Here is a 21,444-nt window from a genome sequence, read left to right as displayed (position 1 = left end):
ATTAACAGTAGAGGTAATGTTGCATAGACATAAATGTATATGAGATCAGGTAATAATGTGTCGGAAATGCAGCAGCGTGGAAGGGTGAAGAGGTGTATTTATAAGGGAGGAGAAAATTGTGTGTCGCTTCTTACATGATTGGATTGAACAGAGGTAAGCACCTCCTATTCAAAAATATCCTGAGAGGTGAGCAGCTTTTCTTAACGTGTAGTAACTCGTTGCAGTGCCTTAGGCTGTGTAGGCTCTAGTGGACACAGGTATCAACACTGAAACTAAATGTCTGTAGTGCAGAATATTAGTTTTGAATGCAGTCTTATCAGCTTGCTAGTGAGTTTTCTGTAGCTGCCCATGCAGAGGCTGGCTTGCTGTCAGCCTTGTGGAGTTCAACTGCTTCATCTCTGTCTCTCATACTTGTGCAGAACATTTGTTTTGTGTAGTACTTTTATGATAGAGTGCTTCCTTAGCTTCTGGCTGGTTCTACTTAAAACCAGCTTGTCATTTCTCCCTCATGCAGTTCTCTTGGAGTTTTCTAATCATTTGAAGATGCTAGATCTTCTTCTGTTTGCCCTTATTGCAACACTGATCCATATACTGCTTTCTCTTTGTGATGATCATTGTCTGCATGTTGCTGTCTGTTTTATGACCTGCACTTGGATATGTCAGTTTTGGAGTCCTTTTTCTCAGCTGCATAACTTTCAGGTCTTGCTTTTGTATCCCATATGTCATACTATGTCCATTTCTAGAACTGCACCTGATCTTAATTTTATGTGGCTGTATGCAGTGTTTGTTGCATTTTTGCTTTGGTCTCTTTGTTCATGTGGTGGGTCTAGCTGCTACCTTGATACAAACAAGGGAGGTGATGAGGAGCAGCCCCTGTACTGAATCGTCTGTTGCCTTGTGTTTCAGTGGCTGGGTTCTTAATCTTCTCATTTTATGGTAGCTGTAGCTCTGAGGGTATTATTTTTTTAATGAGACATTAAACCAAGTTGATGAACTAATTAGGCACGACAAACTTAGAACAAGAACACAAAAAAAGACTGAACGGCAAATAAGACTGTGCGTAAATTTAATGACACAAAACCAACAAAATGAACTTTAAGCGCTTTTCGTTTGTTTGAAAACAAACTTCTTCAGAAGTACAGTTATTCTATGAACTAGCTCTTAAATAGGCCAACACATAAAAAGTGCGGGAAACTAGCATCCAAATTAGTAATTAAACAATTGTTAGTTCAATTAAAAACCAATTTTAAAGAAAACACTCTATAAAAATGTAAACATAATAAAACCTAACCCGGAAATGTATGCCATAAACTTATAAAAAACTTATGTACGTACAAATTAGTACTAGATAACAAAACAAATATATTCTCAAAATAAAATAGTAAAATGAAACCCAAATATACTATCTTTGAAGGTTTTTGATTTTCACAATGCTCATAATAGAGCATGCTTCGTTTAAGCCAGGGTAGTTGAAGGCGTTTAATTTCAGCTGCCAAAGTAACTCTAATTCTTCTAACCTCGGTCCACCTCTGCAGTCCTGAGTGAAATTATCAATCACTAAGTATTTAAATTTGTGAATAGCATTACTAAGTACATGTTTAGCCAAGGCATTATGTAACTTACAGTGGGTTATTGCATATTGATGCTCATAGATCCTTTTGCGGAATCTCCTCTCTGTTTTACCCACGTAGAATGCATAACACCCTGTACACTTAGCTAAATAAACAATGAACTATGAACTTAGAATTGCAATTGTATTTGGCTTTCATTTTGTATGTACGCCCATTTATTGTATTCTATCAATGAACCTACAATAATTACAGCTCTCACATTTAAATGTTCCTGTTATTTTAGGAACTATGCTGTTATGTTTCTCCAGTATGTTTTTCAAATTCTTACCCCTTCTGAAAACTATAGATGGTTTATAACTAAATTGTTCAAAAACTACATGATTAGATTTAAACAAATCCCAATTCTTTGTTATGTTGACAATAAATTTACTTTGGGAGTTGTAAGTGTTTACGAAACTGCGTTGAAGTTTCTGGTGGGGTACTAAGTGTCGAAGATCCACCACATGCCCGTGGTTTACAACTAAGAATTGGTTTAAACCAACACTCTCTTTTCTTTTAAATGAAACTTCATCTATCAATGAATTTAATAAAGGTTCTGGGTAACCACGATGTAAAAACATCTGTTTCAAAAAGGAACATTCTTTGTCAAAGTCCACATCTAGGCTGGATATCCTGGATGCCCTCACTAATTGTCCCTTAACAACTGATCTTTTATGATGAAAAGGGTGGCAGCTTGAGAAATGGAGAAAAGAATTAGAGTATGTAGCCTTTCTATATATTTGTGCTACAAAATTCCTATCTACTTTGTTCTTAATGATCCAAATGTCCAAGTAGGAAATTGCATCAGTACTAAAGGTGTGTGTAAAACGTAAAAACTCTGAAGTGTCAAACTTGTTTACCAAGTTACTTGCTGTAAATTCATCTCCTTTTAATAAAATGAATATGTCGTCCAAAAATCTGGTGTAGTAAATAATACTATCTATCCCAGAATCTTTGGAAAAAACTAAATTGGACTCCCAGTGGGCCATGACTAAATTAGCCACACTTGCCCCACATGGGGAGCCCATTGCTAATCCTACCTTTTGTATGTAAAATTTATTGTCAAAGAAAGTAGTTATTAGTAAGGATAAGGTCTAAGAATTCTATGACTAATGCTATGTCTCTAGTTGGTGCTCCATGTTTCTTCATGGTATTTGCCACCCATTCCAAACTAATGTCACGAGGGATGCATGTGTAGAGATCCTTAACATCAATTGTTAAGAAGTTACAGTCGTCATTGTATTCAACTTCATTCATTTTTGCTATAAATGACCAGAAGTCCTTGAAAATTTGCGCCTCCAAAATGACGTATTTTTGTAACATAGAATCCACTACTTTAGCACATGCATAAGTTGGAGACCCTCGTCCATCAATGAGGGGTCTCATAGGAGGATTATTAAGGTCTTTGTGGATTTTAGGAATTCCAAATAAAGATGGAAATCTAGGAAAGAGCGTGGTCATATAATTGAAGGCAGCTTGATCTGTACGCCCTTCTATATATAAGTCATTGAAACAGTTTTTTATCAGACTATATGCCTTATTTACTTCAGATCTAGAACTAACCTGGTAGGTATCATTGTTCAACAATGTAAGCATGTGTTCAACATAATTAAGTTTGCCAAATATTACCAATCCACCTCCTTTGTCGGGCTTGCATACCCGCACATCCTGAGATTGTATATATTTCAAAAAATCTCTTTCAACCTCATACTCATTATTCATGTGATGAGATTTACTATTAGCAAGGTTCCTAAAATCTAATTCACACACCTGCTCGAATATTTGAAGAAGTGGATGGATGGAGGGGAGGGTTAAAAGTGCTAGAAGTACGGTAAACTTTGTCTAAACAAGTATCTGGTGCATTCATAAAAAGTAAACGAAAATTAAGTTTCCTTGTGAAGGTTTTAAGTTCTAAAATGGACTTAGCAATGTCCATGTGATGCCATGGAACATACATATAACCTTTGGCCAAAAAGTTGACAAGGTCTGGGGAAATTTCACTTTCGGAGAAATTGAACACTTTAAAATCATTATCATTATTGAGAATCACCCTAGGATTCTTAGTATGTTGTTGGTAAAAATCAATAGTCTCAGAGGTTGTATTCAGAGATTCAAACATAATGTTATCACAAAAATATTATTATTGTCCGAGAAGGAGGAAGAAACCGTGGGTGAAGTTGGTGTTAAATCAACCAAGGGTTCTTCCAGAGATGTTTCTCCTGCCCGTATTGTACGTGTCCGATCACCTGGACAATTTCCAAGTCTTTTGCTGTTTTGGCCTGGCTCTTGAAGGATTGTCCCTCTGAAAATCCTGTTGATGTTGACCATTCTGGTTATAGTCCTTGTATGATTGTTGTTGGCCATGTTGATTATAGTGCCTGTTGTTGTAGTTATAATTAATACGAGAGGCATTCTGTAGAATCTCGCTTCTTCTTACCTCAAATTGACCAGTTTCAGTTACATTTGAAGGACCAAAATTGTCCAATTCATCCATCCGAGTGGTCTGTTGATTTAGCAAACTTGGTAACTGGTCGAAATTGTGCTATTTAAATTGTCTGTGTATGATGAAGCAGTACTGTTACTGTTCATATGTTGTTGACTTGGTTGCCAAGTTTGCGCCAAGGGTGGTGGTGGGTACGCTGTACCCTGTCTATATGCAATACAATCGCGCTCTAACTTTTTAATTTTATTATTTCTCAATTTGTCCATATGTTGATTTATACTTGAGAAAGTTCTACTGTATTCAAATTTATATCTCTCAAACTGACAGTCATTTAAAACTTTATTGTCAAGGTCATTGATTGATTCAGAAATACTATTGACAAGCAGGGAGTAATGTTTAATCATTAATTCCAACAGTTCAAAGCCCTGCTTGTCAAATAGTTGAATCAGCTCTAAATGAAAAGCTGAATCTTTTACTAACCCTGTCTGATATTGAGCCCTACGTAAACCTTTAGGTGTAACCTGTAAACATTCTTTAAAGTATGCTATTTCTAGTTGCATTTTTTTAAATTTCAATAAGAAATTATCCAACAACATCGTTGGTGACTATATCAGGGTTGACGTTATTGTTACCTTTAATTTGTTGTAAATTGTCTGCGTTTGAAAGACGTTCCGCACCAAAACTGAAGGAGTTATCCATCCATGCTGTTAAAGAGCATGGTTTACCCTCTGTGTCATGTCGAAAATCGGATATCCCAAGCTGATGGCAAATTTGTTGATTATTTCCTTCATTGTTCTGACTCTGTAGATTTATCCCATATGTGTGCAGTGGCTGATTAGACGAGTTAACGGGTAAGTTCAAAACAGAATCATCCGATAACAAGGCTGTATCCGCCGGTCTCTGTGCTGGCGGTGGTGTAAGTCTCACCATTCGGAGTTCGTCATCAACAACCTCCTTCTCACTTAGTTGCTTACGCGTTAGGCTATCCGGAACGTTTAATGGTAGCGGAGTCTCATGCTGAAGACTCGAAGTAGTGCCAGGTCCCTGCACTCTCTTATCAGTGGTTAACACATTGGCCGAAACCAAACTACTGGAAGCACAAAAGGTTTTGTCCCATTGGTCGAGCCTCAAACAAATCGACTCAATCTTTTTAGACAGGACTGATAGCATGTTGTTAGTGAGCGCTGCTCCAGAATCCCCCACAATAACGGGAAACTGTTCTTCTTCATTACTGGTGTTATCAGCTTGCGTAAGTAAAGTCTGAGATGCCGAAAAGTCAGATGCCATAAAAACCAATGAACTAATTGGGTACGACAAACTTAGAACAAGAACACAAAAAAAGACTGAACGGCAAATAAGACTGTGCGTAAATTTAATGACACAAAACCAGCAAAATGAATTAAAGCGCTTTTTGTTTGTTTGAAAACAAACTTCTTCAGAAGTACAGTTATTCTATGAACTAGCTCTTAAATAGACCAATACATAAAAAGTGCGGGAAACTAGCATCCAAATTAGTAATTAAACAATTATGTTAGTTCAATTAAAAAACAATTTTAAAGAAAACACTCTATATAAAAATGTAAACATAATAAAACCTAACCTGGAAATGTATGCCATAAACTTATAAAAAACTTATGTACGTACAAATTGGACTAGATAACAAAACAAATACAATCTAAAAATAAAAATTAATAGTATATTTCCCAAATATACTATTTTGAAGGTTTTTGAGTTTCAAAATGCTCATAATAGAGCATGCTTCGTTTAAGCCAGGGTAGTTGAAGGCGTTTAATTTCAGCTGCCAAAGTACGTCTAATTCTTCTAACCTAAAAGAACTCGGCCCACTTCTGTAGTCCTGAGTGAAATTATCTAAGTATTTAAATTTGTGAGTAGCATTACTAAGTACATGTTTAGCCAAAGCATTATGTAACTTACAGTGGGTTATTGCATATTGATGCTCGTAGATCCTTTATGTATCGGTCTGTTTAAGAACTAGTTCATTGAAAACAAACTTCTTCAGAAGTATAGTTATTCTAACAAACGAAAAGCACTTAAAGTTCATTTTGTTGGTTTTGTCATTAAATTTACGCACAGTCTTATTTGCCGTTCAGTCTTTTTTTACTTTAAACCAAGTTCTCAACTGCTTGAGTATGGTGGTAGGTGCTATGGGATCTTTTGCATCGACTTGAGCTATCGAAAAAGAGTAGGGGGATTTTCCTGATGTCTTTGCCAAATTTCACTTCATAGTATAAATTGCACTTCAGGTCTCCACTTAAAATAGGTGTCCAGTCTAGTGGGACTAACCTGGTCAACAAACACTGAACAAGTAAAATATTTCCTTCTTTAGGATCTCATTAACCATTGGAAAAAAAAACTTAAAAATGTAGGTGTCATGGATGTCACATGAGCACCCCTTAAAAATGTAGGTTTCATGGATGTCACATAAGCTCATTTGCTTTTTCAAGTTAGGAACGTTGTCTGAAAAGCCTGGAAACGGCTGCAGTCCACTATAGACTATTTCATATACTTTATGCCACAGAGGTTAGCCAAAACAGTTGTCTTCCCAGCAGCAAATCGTGTTTTTCTCCAAAACAAGACTGTTTTGATAACATTGGTGATCTTACTGGTCCCACCATACCAAGTAACTTTCTCTCTTCATTTCCTTCAATGACTTCACTAAGGAATTCACCAGTATCACTATCCATAGTTACCCATTCCCTTTTTCCTCTCCTGTTCAGTTGTTCTCGAGTTACCCTGGTAACAGGAGTTCTGGTGTGAAATGTTCCATTCTTATTATTTAAAATCTTAATTGGTATCTTAGTGCTGAGTTCTTTGCTCTGGAGCTGTTCGTCCTCTCTCCTGGACTTCATGCTTTGCAACCAAATACATTAATGTCAACAGTCTTGTTTTCTTTGATTTTTTTTCTTAAACGTACGTCTGTCGTGTAACTTTCAAGTTATTCTTAACTTGTTATGCAGTCGCACTTTTATCTGAAAAACAACTAACATTTAATGCTTCAAAAAAGTGATCCTCTCTGGAACACTTCAAGGCTCAATAACATATCTCCCTTTCTAACAGACAAACAAGTGAATACATCCTTTCCTTTAAATATTTAGGTGTCGCTCTTGATCCCAGCATAAAATTTTTTGCATTTCAATAACATTAAAATTAACTCTGCTGTGCTTGGGCTGCAGGAACATATTGCACTTTCACGCCCCTGTACACACTTCTGCCATTGGCAGAAATATTCTGCAAATTCAACTAGAATGCGGTCTAACTGTTCTTGGCTTCATCTCCAGGAGGAATTTTGATTACCTACAAGCCCTCTCTGACCACGTCTTCTGCTCCATCCTTCTTTTTTCGTAAGTCCTAAAAAAAACACTGTATGACCCTAACGTGTGCCAGCTTGTTGATTTATACAGGAGTGCTGTCTTTTCAGCTCCTTTCTCATGTTCAGGATCCTTGTGATTACACACTTTCCACATCAGTCACTGATTGCCAGTTAAGAACACTTCATAGCTTCTGCAGTTGACCTTTTAAACTGTGTAACTCCTAGCTAGACCTGACAACAATCCTTCCACTTCCAGTGAAGCCTTATAAAATGTTGCACTCGCTACCAGCAGATGTCCATAACAGCCATGTAAAAAACACCCATTGCAGAACTCCCTCACAAAGATAGCTGCATGCCATTGATTCAGTCTCCTGCAGTTACATAAGCCACGTCTAAAAGTGTTGTGGGTCTCATGGCAGCAGCCTTTCCAATGACTTCTGTAGCCAGGTAGTATGTAGAGTTCTTTAGTGGATTTTTCAGGTTCATTGAACAGAAAATGCAAATAAGCTGGAACACCATATATGCATTTCTCGTGCTTCCAATTGACACCTGTTGTGGTGGATGAATATTGGCAATATTTCTTTTGATAATGTTCATTCACAAAGAAAAATCTTATCGAGGCAGAAGTCATCCTTGTAGCTCCTTACTGGCCCTGGCAGGTTTGTTTCCCTATTCTTTGGCTTCTCCAATAGTTGAAGCTAATGTTCCTGAATCCCATGAAGGATTTTTCCCCATTCAATAAGCGGATATCGCACAGACTTTCACTTCTATACTTCCAGTAGTTGTCAATTAGTCCAAAGTTTTTAGGAAGACAGACTGGGAATAATGGACCTGCTGTTCTTTTTGAGCTGATGCCAAGGGGCTAAACCCTTTATTTTGCTTCATTGTCTGTCTTGCTGGTAAGTGTCCAAAGCCTTCTTGATCTCAACTTTTCTGTTGTGCATTTGTTATATGACCTCTTGCCTGTTTGATACTTTTGTTTTGGATAAGCTAACTCGGGTTCCCTTTGAACTAGCAGCTGTACCTGAATTTAAGTACTCCTTGGAAAAACTGTCAGTTGTGGCTGTCATTTCAGCAGGTAGGATTTTGGAATTGTGTGCTTTGTACAAGTTTTCATTTGCTGTCTAGTTTCTCTTGTAACTGATCCTTTTGTTTGAGCTGAAAGTGGCCATTGGAACTAATTTGTATTAAGCTGTTCATTTGCATGTTCACTTTCCTAAATATTCTATTTGTGTAACTACATTTTATACTGTATGGATGTTCACAGGCAGTTAAGGTATTGCACAAGACAGACCCTTGAAATTTGACATCCTCTCTAATCCCCTAACACCTGGAAATGTGTAATATATTTTTTTATTACACAATGCATTGTCATTTTTAATTTGCCTGTTTGCTTAAACTTGGAGTACTTGTGGACATTGTCACTCTGTTTTTCTGGGTTTCAACAAAACAAACACTCCTAAACTGAGTTGCTGGGTTTGAACGCCATTCCTATCCTATTGCATCCTTTCTTGGGGTGGAGGAATCGCTACCAAAGCAGGCAGGTGATTTTAGTGGGAGGTTTGTCATTGGTAGTTTGCAGATCCAGGGGTGATTGTCTGTGACTCCCTTAGTCCATTCCTGACTTGACAGATCTGTCCCCAGATTTGCAGCTGCTTCCATTTGGAGGAGTGACCTCCTGCTGCCCCCCCCCCCCCATCTTTTTATTTTCTGAAATCAAGGCTGTGAGTGTAAAGTAAGACATCTTCTTGTGAGAATTCTGGCACCACTGAGGACATTTGGTGGGCAGTATCTCTCAACTGGTGCACTCGTTTCTGTTCTCTCAACTGGTGCACTCGTTTCTGTTTTCTTGTGGCTTGATTTAAAGTGTAGCTGTATGTATCCCTTTTTGTCCTTTTGCCCACTGTAGGGTCTGTGAAGCAGCTGTGGGAGTACAGAAACCGCTTTGGCAGTTGAGAGTCTGGTATCTTACTACATTGTGTATTCCAATAGTGATATCGTGGTTGCGTTGTTTCAGTGCATTTAAAGTTGTGAATGCAGGGCTATGTTTTAGTCATGGTTGATTCTCCAGAAAAAAGCTGCTAGACACCATGGCACAGACACCTTGGCATTCAGTGGCAGAAGAGTGAGGTAGTTGCCACATTACTGTCCTACATCAGCTGTGCATTTTCTGGACTTGTGTAGTTGTATCAGTGGTAGGTTTTCTTTGTACCTGTGAGCACTGTATCCAAAATGACAGTAGTTAAGCAGTTATAGCTGACCAGTTATAGCTGACCTGAGTCATAATACAGAAAGACTAGCGGTTGTTTTGTGTTGTTCTTGGTCTTGGCCTGTCATGTTTGTGTGTTTTCTTTGGTGGTGGTGATCATGCTGGGGGAAGTTTTATGCCGGGTATCTTTGTAAGACAGTTTTTTGGTGTTTGAGAAGCTTAAGGAATTTCTTGCCTGTCCGACTGTAACTTTGTCGTCATTTTTCTCAGGTTATTGAAAGTGAATGTGGAGCTGTGTTGCTGCCTTGAAGACCTTTTCTTGAGATCTCAAGTTGGTAGTAGCACCCAGTGAGCTAAAGGTTATGTTTTCTAATGGAATTCAGGCTTTCTGTGTAGTTAAAACCTGAAGAGGAATAGCCACAATTGATGAAAATCATGGACCAATTATTGTGGATTTATTTTTTCTGTGTTACTTTGCCAGCAGCGTTGTATCTAACAAGTAATGAGCGCTCAACAGAAGTGTGTGTGGTTTCTTTTCATGACTCTTGGTGCCAAGACCTTAAAAGAGTATGCTATACAATTTGAAGCAAGGTTCTTAGGGTTATTTACTTTTGCTAGCACGTACTTAACGAAAAATCCATCCTAAATTTTTTTTTTTTCATACTCAACCGTGCAAAAAGAAAAAAAATCCTTGTGACATCGGGAATAGCATCAGCTGATGTGTACCTTTACTTGTAATTCAGGAATATGATAAAGATCCATTTTTGTGCGTCGCTCAGGCATGTGTGCTTGTTGTAAAGATCTCCTCGTTCTAAAAAGTGATGTTGGGGTCCCAGTCGGAAGGAGCAAATTCCACAGGTATGAGGGGGTGAAACAGCTTATCAAGGAGGGGCTACATGGTACAGCATAGTGAGGGGGAAAAAACATGCTAAATGTGCATCTTAAAGACACTCTTGTCAGTAATATATATTTTTTCCAGTTGAAAAGGTGTTGTTGAAATGAGGTTTTCTCTAGATATGCTTTTCTTATTGTAATATTTTTATTTATCTATCTATTTGTGAGAGTGGCTAACAGTTGCATTGTTTCTTCTGATTGGCCAAGGGTGGCTAACAGTTGCATTGTTTCTTGTAGTGATTGGTAGTCTCACCAGTGGCTTGGGTTTATTCTTGCTGTAGTTTTGTTATGTTTTGCAGCTACTTTAGAATCTTCTCTGTACATCTGCTTTAATCACCATGTCTGTATTAGCTCCGCTGCTGAGCAGCTTGTGTAGTTAGTCAGCAGAGGTGTGTTTGAATTTCTTCTGAACTTTTTGCGTACTATTTTGCTTGTCTGCTTTTTGACATGGTTTTTGTGCCTGAGGATGTCACTATTCATATCTGGTTCCCAATTTCAATTGCAGTCGCTGCAAAGTGCTGCCAGCTGCACCACATGCCGTAGGCTGCAGGACCATTTAAAAAAAATGTGATTGGATTGATGAGGCTTGGATAATGGGCAGAGTTCAAAGACAGGAAGAAACCATTTCCAGATGAGCTTCCGGGACTGTAGACTTCCCTGCTAGACTCTGTTATGCAATAGGAAATGATGGGGAGCAAAAAGGGGGGTGAGAAGCAGCAGCATAGGTTCTGGTTGTACAACTGGCTAACCAAGTGGGCTTCCTTGTGCTTCTCCTTTTTTCACTAAAATATTTTTTTCACTCCTTAGTATCACTTTGTAGTTTGAAGCCATGGTGGTGCCGCGGTAGCGTTGCTGCCTCACAGCAAGAGGTTCTCCTGTTCTATTCTTGGTTGGAGCGCCTTCTGTGTGGAGTCTACATGTCATCCCCGCAGTCGAGTGGCTTTTGAAAGACATGCGTAAATGGGCGTGCCTTCGTTGAAGATTGGGCATTGAGCTGGCACCGTAAAAAGCTACTGCCAATCATTGGCAGACCTGAGTTCTGCTGTGGCGACCCCTAACTGGGAAAAGCTGAAAGAAGAAGAACAAGTATCACTTTGTAGTTTATTGCCCAAGTAGCTCTTAGTTTCTTTTTTTGCAGATAAAGATATCCTGTTTCAGAAATGAAATTTTCAGCTTGTGTATTATATGCTAAACCTAGAGTTATGTTTTGTGTGTTTATAAAATGTTGTAGAGCTTTCATGATGATCTATCTTATTTTGTGGACCATCATTTGTTTTTCTATTTGTGCACTGGTTAACAGAATATGTGACTTTGTCACAGTCACGCAGTTGGCAAATTGAGGCAAAGGCAGCAAACCTTGTACTCTTTGCCACAGGAAGCAGCTTGTTAACTATTTGGAGCTTCACTTCTGTCTGCTAAACTGCAACAGGTTTACAGTTGTTTAAAAATCTTTGTGTGAAGAAACGTGAGTTGTGTGTTTACAGTTGTTTAAAAATCTTTGTGTGAAGAAACGTGAGTTGTGTTGCAGACATGAGTAGACAAATTGATGTGTACTCTGCATTTTGGGCAGTGAAATTCTGCTTTTAGCCAAACACACACAAACAGCAGCAGAGACCTCCAAAGCAGACATCCAAGCAACCGCTACCCCACAACAATACCCATGTATCACATAGTTCACAAATTCAGTGTGCCACACGGTTACAGCCCTTAAGGCTAAACAACACGCCTAATGCACTTGTAATAGGTGACTCTATTGTCAGACACACTGACATCCCACTCACCAGGCTGAGCAAGGAGAAGGTCACTGTAAGCTGCCTGTCTGGTGCCAGGATCTGCCACATAACACAAGCACTCCGGTCACTCCAGAGCAAGTACAAATATGACTCCATCATTGTCCATGCTGGTGTGAATGACCTGAGATGTACCTCCCTGGAGTACATGAAAAGAGGCATAGAGGAGCTCTCTGATCATGTAGCGCAGGCCGGTATGACCCTGACCTTGAGTAGCATCTTACCCTCACCAAGAATGATGCCACAGTATAAAGACAAAATGATCAATTTTAACACTTGGCTAAAGTATTGGTGTAATTCAAAGGGGATCCAGTGTCTGTCAGCCTGGGAGGACATGCTCTACAAGCCACGTTGCTTCGCTAGGGACGGTTTGCACCTGTCACCCCTGGGCTTTCGAATACTGGCTAAGGCTCTTGCCACCCCCATAGTGCCTTTTTTATGCAAGGCTCAAAAGACAAACACCTCCATAGACAACACAAGGAAAAAGAAACTAAGGGTAATGCTGCTCAACGTCAGAAGTCTAAACCTCAAGATGCATGCACTCGAGGCTCTCCTCAGTATGGAAAATATCAATATCTGTGCAGTAACAGAAACCTGGTTCAAGCCTCCCGAGAGCACCCCAGCACTACCAGGTTATACCTCATACCATGCTTTTCGGCCCCAAAACTCGGACCGAACCACAAAAGGAGTGGGAGTATCCATATTCATCAAAGATGCCCACACCTCCAGGTTAGTGGCACTGCACGAAGCATCAGAGACCATCCATGTGCAACTAACAGTGGGCAAAACTGCCTTTCAGTTTGTATCCTGCTACAGACCACCCTCCCAAACTCAGGAACCCCACTCGGCTTTCCTGAGAAAACTGGAGAATATGAACGTCTCTCCAAACACCATTATATTGGGTGACTTCAACTACCCAAACCTAGACTGAGAGCACTACTCAAGCCCCAACACCCTCGCCCAACGGTTCCTAGAATTTATAAACTCAGATGCTATGGAACAACTGGTCACCACCCCCACAAGAGGGGAAAACATATTGGAACAACTGGTCACCACCCCCACAAGAGAGGAAAATGTATTGGGCCTGATCATCACCAACATGGGGACTCTGTTCCATACCAGAGGTATACCCCTCATTGGTAAGATCTGACCATAAATTAATCTCACTGGACATCCATATCCCGTCCCCACCCCCAGCCAAGGAAACCACGGTGAAGAACTTCTCAAAAGCAAACTTCACACTTCTCAAAACCGAGGTGGAATCCTTCAAAGCCCCCGGGCCAGTGGAAAATACGGCCCAAACCGCAGAATCCTTTACAAACGTATTCTGTGGACACCTACAGGAATGCATGGATCGTGCTATCACAAATAAAACCAAGTCTCACTCCTCCAAAGGCAGGAGACTTATCTGGTGAACCCCAGCCATAAATAAGCTATACAACAGAAGGAGGAAGCTACTACATGATGGAGCAAAATCCCAAAAAGGGAAGGCATCTGTGATCAGTACTAGCAAGAAACTACGATCCCTTATAAAATTATCTAAGGCCAGCTTCAAAAGAAAAATTGCACAAGACGCTAAAGATAATCACAAGGCCTTCTTTAGTTATGTCAGAAACCTGGGTGGCAACTCCCAGATATGCTCTGAGTTAGTGCAAAATGACAAATACACTGAAACCATAGACATTGCCAACACCCTGGCAGACCGGTTCAGTGCAAACTTCTCCCCCCCAAAAGAGCAAATGTCTATCCCAGCAGAGTGTAGCCTCCTTGACATCACAGATGCACAGGTGAGAGCTGCCCTCTCCAAAGCAAAAAACACAGCATCAATGGGACCGGACAGTGTCCCGGGCTGTGTCTTACATGAGCTCCAAGAAGAACTGAACCCTCACCATAAGTCACTGTTCAGTCTCAGTCTTACTACAGGATCTGTACCCAAGGAATGGCATGCAGCAACAGTGGCCCCACTCCACAAAGGTGGTGCCACAACGGACCCCGGAAACTTTCGCCCTATAAGCCTGACTAGCCTGGTCTGCAAAGCTATGGAGCGTATCATCATGGAACTCATAAACAAAGACATTGGGAACCTCCAAACACTGGATCCTACCCAGTTCGGCTTTAAGGGCAGATCTTGCCTTTTGAACTTGGTCGACTTCTTTGAAACAGTCACCAAGGCCATAGATGAAGGGAAGGTAGTCCACACAGCCTACCTGGACCTCGCAAAAGCCTTCGACACAATACCCCACTCAGGCATCATAAATAAGCTCACCAGCTTAAATATCAACCCCCTATGTCACAAGATGGGTTGCAAACTGGCTCTGGGATAGAACCCACATGGTCAGAATTGCAGGTGCCATGTCAGACTCTAAGCCAGTTACAAGTGGCGTCCCACAAGGCTCAGTCCTGGGACCTCTCTTGTTAGGTATATATTTTTCTGAGATACAGACCAACACGGGAGGACTATGGCTGACCAAGTTCGCAGATGACTGCAAACTGGGTACCATAATCGACTCGATGACTGACAAGCATCCTTCAAAAGGGTCTCTCAGAGATGGATAACTGGTGCCAGAGCCATGGCCTAAAGCTAAATGCCAAAAAGTGCATAGTCATCCCCTTTGGGGAAAACAAAGTGCCCACAAATTACCACATAGATGGTAATCCATTAAGTACAGAAGAAGTAATTAGGGATTTGGGGACCCAAGTAGATAGCAATCTCTCCTTTGACAATCACATTGCCAAAGTGGTTAGAAAGACCTTCTATATAGCCCACTTTATCACGAAAGGGTTCACATCTAGATCGAGAGGTCATTGTGCCCCTCTACTCATCATTCATCAGGCCCATAATTGAATACAGTGCCCCATTTGGGATGTACCTTACCCGACACCTGCAGCAACTGTAAAGACCCCAAAAGTACCTCACCAAGAGGATCAAGGGACTCAAACAGATGCCCTACGCAGTTAGGCTAAAGAAACTCCAGCTCCCATCTGTGCCTGATGTATAAAGCCATGTCCAACCCAGAATTAATGGACATGCTCACCTCAGGAAATCCAAATCCCTTAGAGCTACACGCTCCAGGGACTTAAACCTCAGCACAGAAATAAATAGGACATGCTGGAGGGACAGATTCATATTCCAGAGGCTCCCCTCACTCTGGAACAAAATCCCAATCCATGTTATGCAGAGCTCCTCAATGACCCTCTTCAAGAGAAATCTTGACGAGTGGATGGGAGATCGTAGGTTTACCCCTGGGATCTCTTCTGTGTCCCTACTAGACAGAGGCACAGTAAACTAACCTTAAAAGGTCTCTTCTGTGACCTACTATATAGAGGCACAGTCAACTAATCTAAAAGTGTGGCGAAAGCCAAACACACTGTGGCTAGGCTTACAAATGCCCTAGGGCAGATAGCCTAGTATCAATCTAAGAACCTATGAACTCTAAGATATTAAAAGCCTGTGTAAAATACTATAAGTAGCTTTTCATTTGTCTTGCATGATTACTTTTGGTCACAATTTAGTGCATAAACAAATCATTGTGCTCATGTACGGTTCCATACAAGTCAAAGTGTGGCAGAAGGTGTGGAGTTGCCAAGTGACTACTATGTTTTTAAAAAGCCCCCCCCCACTAGCAGGCAGTTGCCTCTCTCTTTTTTTTTCCTCAACATTGTGGACTTAACCATATTGGCAGGTGGGGAGAGAGTCAGACCGAGGCAAAACTCGCTCGTTTTTGTTTGCCCTGCTCCAGTTGCCACCCCATTGCCCAATTTTCGGTGATGTTGGTGCAGATCACATATGTTTTCAAAATACTTTCATCAGGGCTGTTACAAAGTACTTGTGTTATGGCTAAAGCTCCTGTTCCCCACAATAGGTTGTGTCCCTGATGTGAATTGAATACTTAACAAAATCCTGTCCCTCACTTTGTAGTAGAGAATATTTTAATGTACCATGAAAGTTTTGTTTTAGCAGCTTACATTTAGCATTAGCACAATTCAGGAAAGTTTAACACAGACAGTTTACATAGTTTAGTAAGATGGCAACTCGCAACATTTTTGCTCTTGTGTCTTGTTATGGAAAGCTAGCCTTCATGGGTATAACCTAAATAGAGTGTTGTGTTTTGTGTGGCACTCCCATCAGAACCCATCTAGGGGTATAACAAAATATGATAACAAGCAGTTTGTGATATTGGTAAATCTTTATAGTGTAGCATTGCAAGATATGGGGAAGAACAGCTATGTCAGGGCTAGCCACCCAACAGTGTGAACCTGAGCACCGGGTGATTGTCACTTTTGAAGTGACACACTGAACCCATGTGCAAACATGGGAAAGGATGTTGTGGCTGGATGGATCTAGATTTTTTTCTTCTATATTTCTTTTTTTGTATTTATCCAGAAGTAGAAATTTTAAGTATGCTTTTCCAAGTGTGAGTGCAAATCTTTAGACGGCGCAATATATTGCAACTTGATTCAGGAAGCTGGCCAGGTTTAAACGAACATATTTCAATAAGCACCCTACTGAAACTATAGAAAGATAATTAATGCATGCATAGAATATATTCTTAGACAGTATGACACAAACCATTTTTAAACACATATTTACAAGAAGGTTTTTTTTTTTACTTTTATTGTGTTTTTAACGCTATGAATGTATGGTTTATTTCTTTGCCTTTAAGGGGGTGTGTCACAATATAAAATGTGATTAAGCCTTCATTTATTCATCTGATGAAGTTCTGAATGCACAGGACGAAAGCACTTATCATTCTTGGTTTTTGTTTGGTGTTTTACTTAACTTGGTTTCTCTACGTTAGGCTCTGTTTTAATATTGTATGAGAACAAACGCTGAGAGGGGAAACTAGCTACTTTGTTGGACTATCTGTTACGTGGTGAAGCCTAATTGCAATTTTGTTTCTGCATTTGCATGTAAGACTTGTTTAAATATGATTCTGTATGTATGCTGTTTCATTAATATTGTGTTTCGACTAGTAAATGTAGTTGTCTATTTATGTTTTGTAATAGTGCCTCACAGCCATTAAAAGGAGGACTTCTAGCAAGGTTATTGTGTTTAGAGGGCATCTCAGTTTGGTAATTTTCTGTTAGGGTTTTGTTTTCATCATTTATTTGTATTTAATTCACAGAAGCATAAGAAAGAAAAAAAGGAGAAGAAAAAATCTAAAAAATCTGAGAAGCGCAAGAAGCACAAACGAGAACACAGTGAGGAGGCTACAGACCCCATTAGCCCTCCCAAACCCAAGAAACAAAAACTAAGCGATGAAGAAGATGCCAATAGTGATAGCTCTGTTCAAGAGAGGAGAGAACTAAGTAGTGTGATAACCAATGGGTTCTCTGAAGCAAAGACTACCTCTCAGTCTGGTGAGGAAAGTGGCGAATGTGAAAGTGAACCTGAACAGGTAAGGATCATAATATGTTAGAGGTTTTACAACTTGTTGGGGGGAGGAGAGTTTGCATTTGGGTAATGGAATATGGGATAGCAGAGTGTAATGTTCGGTGGCTTTGTTTCCTGTATACCAGCATGCATGTTACCTTCTTGACAGCTGTAGATCTATCCTGTATATCAGCTTGCATGGTGTGGTTATGGTACTTGTCTGATGTGTATCTGTCCTAAATACCAGAGTGCATGATGCGGTTATGGTATCTTTCTGACAGCTGTGTATCTGTCCTGCATACTAAAATGCATGGTGTGGTTATTGTACCTTTCTGACAACTGTGTATCCATCCTGTTTACCAGCATATGTAGTGTGGATATGGTACCTTCCTGGCACTTTTTTGCAGTGCTATGGTTTACTGTGTGGCTTTGGGTATAAGCACCCATTGACAGCATTAAAAAGTGTTGGTAATTAAGCACATTTTCTAATGGTTATAGTAAATGCCCTGAAGATTTCATTGTGGTATTTGTCTTTTAAGGGAGTGGGTGAAGTGGTACACTACTCTCTTCAGCCATGACCCAGTGAAGTGTAAAATAAAGCATGCCACATTTTTTTACAAAATGTTCAAAGTTCTCAGTATAGCAGCTAGTGTGTAAAGCTTGTACTTATAACTTTTAGGGTATTAGAATTATGCATAGCAGATGTAGCAAGTTGTCAACAGTACAGACTTTGTGTAGGCCTTCATTGTAAGTTCATGGGTAGAAAGGATGTACAATAAAATGCTAAGGATTCGTCCAGGTTAAAGTTGTTTGCTGCGTTGATCATACTCTGTAGAGTTCCTCTTAACATTTACACCTCCTGGTGTTAAACTCGCTCAGGTTTCTTTGGAAACTTTTGTACTGTAGGTGAGTGTGAATTTGTCAGGGAGCAAGTTCCAGGCAACCACTGAAGCTTTTACTAATCCTGAAGTTGTTGGACTAAATGATGACCCACTAAGAGCATGTTGTCTACAAGTAATCTTCCTTTTATTAGTAAAAGCAGAAGTTTTGCGAAAAGTTATAGCTAGTATTGTATGTACAGAGGCTTGAAAGTTAAGCACTAAAGCAAAAAAAAACTGACTGGGAACCATTGAGTTTTACAGTGCTGGTAGTTTTTCTTCTGGGAAACAGTATACAAAATCATAAGATTTTATTGAAGGTCTGCAGGAGCTTTGCAGTTTATTCTGAATTTAGAACTGTATGAGGAAGAATTTATTGTTCTGATGTTCCCTGGGTTGAGTAGATGTCCAATTTTTCTTTTCTTGCTTGTTGAGAGTAATGGATTGTAGTTTTTCAGTCCTGCTTTTGTCACTTTGCACAACACCTTCACTAGGGTTTGTGAACAGTTTATACTTTCAGCTCTGCATGACCATACCATTGATCAAGGGCTTAACTCCTAGGATTTGTATCCACTGTTTTCAGTGCTAAACGTGCAAAACTGTGGTTGGAGGGCAGCTTACAGTTTTATATCTCTTTGTGAACTGAGGCTTGTCCTTCATTTACTATGTCCTGTTTAGGCATAGACATCAAACTTCTGTATCGACTATCGAGCCATAGTTCCTTCTGGCACCATGTTCTAAGGCCTTAACACTAACTCCAGGAAGTAGTGTTTTCTTAGATTGCTCTTTATTCTTGCCAAGTCTAACTGACCCTTCATTTTGGTACCATGCTGTAAGGCCTTCGCTCTTGATGTGCGAAACAGTACTTCTTTAAATTGCTTTTTAGTTTTGCTATGTCTAACCCTAGCTGACACTTTTTGTCCATGTCTAGCCCTAGCTGACACTTTTTGTCCTCACCTTGTCTGTTTTCCTGAATTATACCCTACTGACTTGTTTAGCAGTGTAGTATTATCTTACTGTCACATTTGCCTATTTTCAATACTTGTATGCTATGTATGCTTGGTCATTACTGTCTGTCTCTGTCTATAAGAGTCATGGGGGCCAGACCCTGGGTGAATTTCCAATTTCCCATCCATTGATTTAAGTTACACTTACATACGGCTAAGGATGGACTCTGCTTCACATGAACGGAGACCTGTTCCATTCGCATGTTGCAGAGCTTGAGGATCCCAGAGACTTATCTGTTTCGTCAACATGTCTCATGTCACAAACAGAATTTAAGTCCTTGGATCCAGTGGTTCTGATACTGTTGATTTTTTTGCAGATGTGTAAAATATCCAGCAGAGCTGGATCCGAGGATGCCTTGTATGCCAGGCATAGATTGCCTTTGAGTAACCTTTAAGAGAGTGCAGAAAATACTTTAAGGCAGTCAGTATACAATAGTGTCTTTATACCTTGGATTCTCCTGGTAAGGAATCTGTGTGGGCATTGCAACTGTTGCATATGTCTGCTCGGGTATATGCCAAAGGGGGCATTATACTGTGTGCTGGATTTGATAATGGCCAAATAAAGTGGCACTATGACTTCAATGGGCATGGATGTTGTGCCCTTACTTAAGTTGGGAAACATAGAATTATTTTTTTACTACCTTGGCCACTTGTTGGTCAAAGGCCAGATTACTGTCTACATATGTTCCCAGATCTCTGGCTACCGGGTCGACTTTGGGGGGTGTTTTATCAATGGAATAACTAGCCTGGGCGGCCTTTTGCCCCAAAAGACACTGTGTAATGCATTTCTTGGCACTGAGTTTTAATCTGTGACTTTGGCACCAGTTATGGGGGAATCTGACAGCTCCCAATTTCCAGTTGTCTGTGAATTTGGTCAGCTAGGGGTCCTTCATATTAGCCTTTACCTTTGAGAAGTAGATGAGTAATTCTGGTGGCCAGCCTGTTAGTGGTCTCGCCAATCCTGTCTTTCTGGGTACTGTCTGTGAGCCAGCTGGCAGTCCACCAAGTTATGTAGGAATTTCTGCGAGTTTGTCAACATAGTCAACCTTCAGACACTGGACTGAACCTGTTTGTGCAGGTGCCCACATTTCATAGTTGTGATATTTCACATTCTGTTACCTCCTCCTCCTTCAAGTTTCCTTGCAACATTAGATATAAAAGATGCTCATCATTCCTATTCATCCAGACATCAAGTTCTTCTTAAAGTTCTGTGTGTCTGGATCACCTAGTCCGTTATTACCTTCCGGACTAGGGTATCCACATTTTTCCATGTTTAGATGATTTGCTTATGAGTAGGGTGTCGGGAATATCTCTCTTGGGTGAGAGAGATCTCTTACACAAGCTGGGATTCCAAGGGAACATTCAGAAGTCGTCTTGATTTCTTCTCACATTGTTGTGTTTCTGGGATATCAACTAGACACCAGCTCAAGACTACATGAGCAAGATACAGTGGTATCAGAAAGCCCTTGTTCCCAGCACCAACACACCTTATCTTTACAAATCCCAGTGCTGTGGTTTTTAAGAAGGAAATTCACTGGCTGGGGACAGCAGATGCCCCAAATCCAGATGTTCCCTTCTTCCTTCCTGTTCCAAAGCAGTCAGTCATCGCATATGCCTTGAACTTTGCTTAGGAGTAGTTCCAGGAGGGATAAAAGTACAAGATGTGTTGGACACCAGGGACAGACATAAGCACATAAATATAAAAGAGATGCTTACCCTGGTCAAGGCACTCAACTCTCGGAATCTTCTTTGGCTCCCAGGGCCTCTTCAAGGTTGTTGCAGTCAGTACCACAGTCATGGTACATCAGCAAGCAAGGGGTGACCAGGTCATACCCCTCTGCAGGCCAGCCATGTTAGCTTGGGATATAGCTTCATTGCACAATCTCTACAGGAATCGTAGATTCTGCT

General features: G+C 40.3%; 1 protein-coding gene across 1 annotated transcript in view; it reads left to right on the top strand.

Annotated features, from left to right (window-relative positions):
- The window catches only part of DDX21 (DExD-box helicase 21), an 835,772-nt gene that overhangs the window by 4,936 nt on the left and 809,392 nt on the right, over positions 1-21,444 (top strand). Inside the window, exon 2 of the mRNA XM_044055776.1 lies at positions 17,404-17,676. Coding sequence (XP_043911711.1) covers positions 17,404-17,676 — 273 coding nt within the window. The remainder of the gene's footprint in view (positions 1-17,403; positions 17,677-21,444) is intronic.

The sequence above is a fragment of the Protopterus annectens genome, chromosome 14.part0 (genome assembly GCF_019279795.1).
Source record: "Protopterus annectens isolate FY-2018-M chromosome 14.part0, PAN1.0, whole genome shotgun sequence".
Taxonomy (NCBI): Eukaryota; Metazoa; Chordata; order Ceratodontiformes; family Protopteridae; genus Protopterus; species Protopterus annectens.
This window is presented reverse-complemented; position numbering and strand designations above follow the sequence as displayed.